The sequence below is a fragment of the Puma concolor genome, chromosome B3 (assembly GCF_028749965.1).
Source record: "Puma concolor isolate L17-30 chromosome B3, mPumCon1.1.hap2, whole genome shotgun sequence".
NCBI classification, from domain to species: Eukaryota; Metazoa; Chordata; class Mammalia; order Carnivora; family Felidae; genus Puma; species Puma concolor.
The window spans coordinates 78,535,040-78,543,054 of NC_141672.1; the positions used below are offsets into that span (position 1 = coordinate 78,535,040).

The 8,015-nt window shown below is 34.7% G+C and overlaps 1 protein-coding gene across 1 annotated transcript; it reads right to left on the reverse strand.

Moving 5' to 3' along the window:
* Positions 1 to 1,873: 1,873 nt before the first annotated feature.
* LOC147580139 (olfactory receptor 4K14) lies at positions 1,874 to 2,833 on the reverse strand. The gene has a single exon (XM_086708484.1). The coding sequence runs from the start codon at positions 2,804 to 2,806 to the stop codon at positions 1,874 to 1,876; it is 933 nt and encodes a 310-aa protein (XP_086564610.1). The 5' UTR covers positions 2,807 to 2,833.
* Between the last annotated feature and the right edge of the window lie 5,182 nt (positions 2,834 to 8,015).

An 8,015-nucleotide genomic window follows, 5' to 3' on the forward strand; every position in this document is an offset into this window, starting at 1 on the left:
ATATAAGTGCAATCATATGGCATTTGTCTTTCTCTGACTTCACTTACCATAAAACCTTCTAGGTCCATCTATTTTGTTCTAAATGGTAACATTTCCTCCTTTTTTAATGGTGGAATAATATTCCACCATAAATATATTCAACTACTTCATTCATTCATCTAAACTTGGACACTTAGGTGGCTTCCAAATCTTGGCTATTGTAAATAATACTAAGTGAGCATAGGGGTGTATATATCTCTTTGGAGTTTTAAAACTCTTTAAATGTTTACATATAAACATAAAAAAAAATTAACTGTCTAAAGTCTATGAAACCAAAACACAGTATTATTGCAGTAGCAAGCAAGGGGAGTGTTGAGAAATTTTTCCCAAGGCAGATGTTTTCAAACGTGTTCTTTTAGTGTTTATGCAAATGTGTAAGATTACAGTCATTAGAGAAGCCAGAAGTACCCAGGAGCATGTTTCTCCTGATTAAAAATATTGTCTAAAATTACTGGAAGCTTCATCCAATTATTCACATAATTTGAATATTACCCAATTCTCTCCTTTGGTCTGGTGTTCCAGAATCAACATATAAGAAAATTGTTTAAATTCTCTGACCATTTGGTTAATATAAAATTTAACTCTTGCTTATGATTATCTTTTTAGGTTCCAAAGACATTTAAAAGCTCAGCATAAGATCTGAATCTGTCACACTCAAACATACTTCCTAATAGATGACTCCCCAAGGGACAGATCAACTCATTAAGATGCAGTGTAGATCCAGTGTTTAAAAATCTGTGGGTAAAAATGTTTTAATTTCCTGATCCAGTGCATATTAAATAGTAACACAATACCTTAATTTATACCATGAAATATTGAGCCATAAAATACTGATTCTTCCCATGTGAAAATTAACTTCTGTAATTGAATTTCACTGGCATACATTCATATTTTTCAATAAAAACGTTAAGCATAATACACATTCACAAGGAAAAGTACACTTTTTAAATCAATAGGATCTTGAAATAGTGTCTTTTTTCCTCCTTGCAGTCTTTCAAAGCCAGGAGAAAGATTCATAGAGCATTTTATTCTTGGGTTAGTTTCCTTGTGCTGAATGTCTCGTGTCTTGAATGCCTATGAACTGACAGCTCTTGCTGTGTTGGACTATGATTAGGAAAATAAAATCCATTTTATATAAATATTTTAGACAAAATAAAATAGTAAGAGAAATCTCATCATAACAGAGTTGAAGAGGGGCACCTGGGTGGCTCAGTTGGTTAAGTGTCCAACTTCAGCTCAGGTCATAATCTCACAGTTTGTTGGTTCAAGCCCCATGTTGGGCTCTGTGCTGACAGCTCAGCGCCTGGAGCCTGCTTCAGATTCTGTGTCTCCCTCTTTCTCTGCCCCTCCCCAACTTGTTCTCTGTCTCTTTCTCAGAAATCAATAAACATGTAAAAAAAAGTTCTAAAAAAAACAGAGAAAGAAAATCGCTAAGTACAAAGTGAAATTGTTGGGTTAAACGTGTATGTACGTGTATGTGTGTGTATATAGATTTATATTATATAGTTATTATATGATCATACTAATGTCATAGTACAATGGAGTTATAGTTATAAACTATGTTTATAATATAAAATAATATAATATTGTGATATACAAAAACAAATAAGTGATGTTATAAAGTTATATTATAAAATTATATTAATAATATAAAATTATATAGAATAAAACTATATATATATGATTTTTGTTGAAATCAACTATTTCTCTGAAATATAACACAATACAAATTCTATCAATAAACCATCAGATTGAAATATTTGAGCAGAATCATATTAAAGAAATTATATACACTGAATGAGTAAGAACATGTAGCTCTATGGAAAGCTGGAATTCAGTGAGAAGTCACATGTTGGTTACACAGCTTCTTCATAGCTGTTTTCATCTCTTTATTTCTCAATGTGTAGATAAGGGGGTTCAAGAGAGGAGTAAAAATGGTATAAAATACAGATAAGAGCTTGTCCACAGAGAACCGACTGAAAGGCCACACATAAATGAAAATGCAGGGCCCAAAGAAGAGCAGGACTACCATGATATGTGCAGAGCAAGTAGAGAGTGCTTTGGATACCCCACCAGCAGCATGCTGTCGGACAGTGATGAGAATAACAGTGTAGGAGACCAAGAGGAGCACAAAACAGCTCATAGAGAGCAACCCACTGTCTGAGATCATGAGTATACCCAAGACATAGGTGTCCATGCAGGCAAGCTTGATCACAAGAGGAAGGTCACAGAAGAAGCTGTCCACTTCATTGGGGCCACAGTAAGGTAAATTCACAGTAAAGGCTACTTGGCTGATGGAGTGCACAAATCCAATGACCCATGAAACCAACACCAGTCCCATACAGGTTTTCCGACTCATCATGGTCATATAATGCAAAGGTTTGCATATAGCCACATATCTGTCATAGGCCATGGAAACCAGAAGTACCATCTCAGCCCCACCAATAAAGTGCAAGAAGAAGATCTGAGCCATACATCCTCCAAAGGAGATGAGCTTTTGATCACTAAGAAAGTCCCTGATCATCTTGGGGGTGGCAAATGAGGCTAGCCATATGTCCAAGAAGGATAGATTTCCCAGCAGGAAGTACATAGGGGAAGAGTGCAAGTGGGGGTCAGAAATTACAGTGACCACAATAATGAGGTTACCCAACACAGTGACCACATAGATCCCAGAGAAAAATATAAAGAAAAAATGTTGGAGATGCTGTGAAGTGCAGAGTCCATACAACACAAATTCTGACACCAAGGAATAATTCTGCAGTTCCATTATCTCAAGTTTCAGATTTTGTTCTGAACCTATATAAAGAAAAGAGATGGATATGAAAGGACCTGTCAACTATCAGGCACATGAAAGTGATCAACTAAATTTTATCAGAATATAATTTTAATTTGTAAGACATAACATAAAATAGAATACAGAGAAGATTAAAATGAAGTCCAACAGCAGAGTTTGCTTTTCTCCCATGTTCAGGCTGCTTGGAATCTTCCTTTTAAAAAAAAAAAAAAAACCCACTTTATTAAAATAAAATGCACCTACCTACCAAAATGCACCCATTTTAAGTGTAAAACTCAACGATTTTTAAACAAATTTACAAAGTTATGCAACCATTCCCATAATGCTTGTTTTGAAATCTTAACAATGTAGACTCCTTCCAGATTTCTCCTGGTAGTCATTGGACTATCTTCTTCTACTGTATTTGTTTGCTTATTCACAAGCTCACTCATTCAGACCATATCTATGTAACATTGACAGTTTCTCATTCTCACTTAATTCAGTTGTTAAAGCAATTAGCATAAAGAGAAACAAATCAATTAACCTAGGGTTTATATAGTTCCCTAATCTCTTTTAATCTCTTTTAATCCATTGGGTTTGGGATTAAAAAGCCAATGATCCAATTCATTTGTAGATTTATTTTGTATAAATTGACTACTTATGATAGGATTTGGGGATGGCTTCAATGCAAAAGATGTTTTCCAAGACCTCTCAACAAGGACCAGAGCATAAAACTTATGCAATAATATCTTGGTGCATAGCTTTTACAATATACATGAGTGGCTGATAAATTCAACATTTGATTAAAAATGTAGTTCTGAGTTTACATAAGAACTGAGATGGGATGAATAAGTCTAATCCATTTATCATGAGAAATGAACTGGCACCCCAATCTTCTCACTAGGAGGAAGATATAGTATAAAATGTTTTACAAAGACATTGAACAGAAGTCTTCATGGGTAATTTCACAAAAGATGTAGAATTGTCCTCGTTTGAGTTTTTTTTATGTTGGCCCTTTTTAAAATTGAAGGATATAACATGAAATAATAGTTAGTAATACTTCTACAGGGAACTAAAGTAACATATTCCATATCTGAAATATTCCAATGATGTAAACATGATATAGTGATAGAATTTAAAAATCTAGAGGAATTCATGGTTGTTATATCTCTTTTAGTCTACTCAAATAGCACCCATCTTGCCCAGGCTTTTGTCAGGATAATAGGAATTCAAATTCTTTAGTTCCAACTTGACATTTTCCAAATCAACTATTTTAAAAGATTTAATGGCAAAACTTTCTGTGAATAGGTACTACCCCTCTTTAGAAGGGGATTATAGGGGTACCTGAGTGGCTCAGTCTATTGAGTGTCTGACTCTTGATTTTGGTTGGTGTCATGGTCTCAGGGTCATGGGATCGAGACCTAAGTCAGGCTCCATCCTGACCATAGAGCCTGCTTAAAATTCTCTCTCTCTCTCTCTCTCTCTCTCTCTCTCTCTCTCTTTCTCTGCCCTTCTCCCTCACTTGGGCTATACTCTCCCTCTAAAAAAAAAAAAAAAGGAGAAGAGGAGGAGGACAAGAAGGAAGAAGGAGAAGTAGAAGAAGAAGAAAAAAAAGAAGAAGAAGAAGAAGCAGGAAGAGGGGGCAGAGGAGGAGGAGGAAATTATAAATCTGAAGTTAAAGACCACTGTGGACATAATGGCTATAATCACAATTCAGGATCTGTTCACAAGTTTAGTTAGATGACCCTGACACTATCCTAGCATACATATTACTGGGTTTAATTTAGTGTTTTCTAGAGATTAAGTGAATGAAAAGTTGAAATAATCAAAAGGAAAACTCAGGAAACAAAATTTTTTTAAAAAAATTTAACTTTCTATTGAATTAAAGATGCTCTAAAATTAGATATTGGTGATAATTGCACTCTGTATATATACTAAAAACCATTGACTTGTACACTTAAAATAAGTAAACTTTATGGTATGTAAATTATATACCAATAAAGCTCTTTTAAAAATGTAAGTTAAAAGAAGCAGAATAAATGAACTTAAGTAGGGCTCTGATTTCAGAGAACTCTTTGTGATTTACAACGGCATTTTAAACATTATTCAATGAATGTTAAATTTGTAATCAGAAACAATTACGGTTGATTTTGCATATTTATAAATGCTACTTAAAAAACAAATACAGCACCTGGGTGGCTCAGTCAGTTGAGATTCTGACTCTTGATTTCGGTTCAGGTCATGATCCCAGGATCATAGGTTTGAGCCCCATGTTGAACTCTACACTGTGCACGGAGCTTGCTTAAGATTCTCTCTTCCTCTGCCCTTCTCCCCCGACTTGTGCTTGCTTGCTCTGTCTCTCTCTCTCTCAAATGAAAAAAAATAAAATAAAACAATAACAAAATTTGATTTTAACTGACAAGTTAACTTATTTCCTCCAATGATTTTTATGTAAAAATACAACACAATAAATTAGTCTCTGGCTAACTTGTATATTCAGACACATATTCACTAAATATCTATCAAAGGCTGTTTACTAACCTGGAGTTAAGATGCTCACTGCTGATGCTGCAGATCCCTCAATTTGTATTTCAAATCTACTATGTTTGAATGGAACTTTTGAAAACATGCGTTTTTTGTTTGTTTGTTTGTTTGTTTTCTGTAGAGGATTTAATAATCTCTTTCTCCTATTCCTGGAAAGTAATTCAGGAAAAGCATCACTTTAAGAAGCTAGAGAACTTCATATGTGAATCTTCTTTTAACTTTAGATATAAATATCTATCTCTTCTTTCCCTCAAGCTAAGAATCCCTTAAAGATGGGACATTGATGGCCAATTACCATAATGGAGCTTGGGGAATAAACTATCTTCAAGTAGAAATTTGTGCTAATAAATCATGTTCATTTCCCCAAGTGACAAAAAAGAAAGATTTTAAAGATGTCAAATTCTATAAACACATTTGCAATTATTTAATGTATACTTATCCAGTTAATAGACTGAAAATGTGCTTTTCCTTTAGATGACAAAATTAACAACATACGTTTTATTTTAATTTTTTTAACATTTTTTCATCTTTTGAGAGACACAGTGCAAGTGGAGTAGGGGCAGAGAGAAAGGGAGACACAGAATCTGAAGCAAGCTGCAGGCTCTAAGCTGTCAACACAGAGCCCAACACGGGCTCGAACTCACAAACTGTGAGATCATGACCTGAGCTGAAGTCAGCTGCTTAACCAACTGAGCCACCCAGGTGCCCCAACAGCATACCTTTAAAAAAATATATTGAAAATATGCCAACCTTGTATGTTTTTTTTTAATGTAACTTTGATCATGCAAAATACTTTGGAGCATCAGATTTGTATGTGCCAAAATATTTCTCCAGATTCGTATGGTCATGTATAATGAAATTTCCTAGTGTCTGGGTTACTTTGTACATTATTTATGATTGTTATCCCACTTACCTCCCTGAATCATTTTGAAGTTAATTCAAAATTCTTTTGCTAATGGCCATACATCAATTGCAAATATCCTAGAACGTTCTGGTGAATGATCATCATGTTTGCAACTATTCACATTACCTTCAATTCCATATTAGGTGTTTGAGCACAACCCAGTTTAGAAGGGATGTCAGTGCCAAATCAGTATCTGGGTATAATAAGATGTTTCATGTTCTAAACTGGCTTTAGATTATTGTGTTTCACTATAAAGGAATCACAAAACCTTTCTAAGTTTCTCTTTCTCTATTTAAAACACACAATAATTGCTGAAGAAAAATTGTAGAACTAACTTCTATGCATCAATGTCATTTGTTTTTGATATTCAGTCATTATGCAGGTACAAATATGCTATGTAAAGCCAAGAATTATGGAGAAGCTTATGACAAATAACAAGTGAATGTTTGATTTGAAGGTAGAGTAAGATTTCCTAAACATGATGATTAATTTTATGTGTCAATTTGGGGAAGTGTTTTTGGATGAAATTAACATAGAAATTCCTGAACTCTGAGTAAAATAGATTCCCCTTCACAAGGTGGGTGGGACTTATCCAATCATTTGGAGACCTGACTAGAACAAAAAGACTGGCCTTCCCAAGCAAGAAAGAATTCTCCAGTAGACTGTCTTTGGATTTCATCTGCATCACCAATTCTCCTGGGACTCCAGGCTTCTAGTCTACAGTATAGATTCTGGACTTGCCAGCCTCTGAAAAACACATGAACCATTCCTTGTAATAAATATTTCCCCACCCCCATCTCTGTCTCTCTGTGTGTGTGTGTGTGTGTGTGTGTGTGTGTGTCTCTCTCTTTCTCTCTTTCTTGAAAACCTTAACTGATATGCTAACTATAAATTCAGTAATAGAAGAATTCAGAAAGCAAAATAACAATATACAAAAATATGTAAAATTAAAAAAAATCCTTTGTATTTGAGGAAGTGTCACTTATATCCAACTACAAACTAGTTAACTCTATTTCCAATCTTGTGACCCCCAAAGTCACTACATAGTGTTGTGTAGACTTTAACTGCTCAAGATGTACTGGGGGGCCAAGGTCTGTGGGGACTAATATCTAGCCTGTGCCCCACCCATCCAACAAACAATATATCCTGACCAGGCCTTTGGAAGTACTTTGGAAGTACTTTTTTCCTAACCCACACAAAGCTCCATGTGGCTACATTAGCCCTGATGACAAAGTCCTAATACCCTTGACACAGAAAAAGTATTTATAAATCAATAAGTGAGGGAAACCTGAAGAGGAAAATGAGGAAAGAATTCAAAAAAAAATTACTTTTTAAAAGGAAGAGAACTAATAGTCCAATAAACATTAAAAAGTTGACCTCAATAACCAAAAATAACAAGAGATACTTGTATTCACATATCAATTTGTAATAAATATATCAAACTCATGGTCAGGTCTGATGAAAATGGATAATTTAGTAATAAAAGTAACAATACAAATTTAAATGCCTGACATCTACTGAGGGCTTACTCTATGCCAGCACTATGTTGATTTTTTTCAATTAATCTTCACAAAATTCTAATGAGAGAAACACTATCATTCCCAGTTTACAAATGAGGACACTGAAGCTAACATGTTTGGACGCACACACTGTCAGCTGCAGAGTCGTTGCTCTAACCCAGGCACAGAATCCATATTCTTAAACTGTGGAATGCTGCCTCCCCACTCCTAATAAGATTGTACGTCAGTAATGAAT

Excerpts from the sequence above, each read along its gene's own strand:
- LOC147580139 (XM_086708484.1), bottom strand. The coding sequence starts at position 2,806 with ATGGAACTGCAGAATTATTCCTTGGTGTCAGAATTTGTGTTGTATGGA.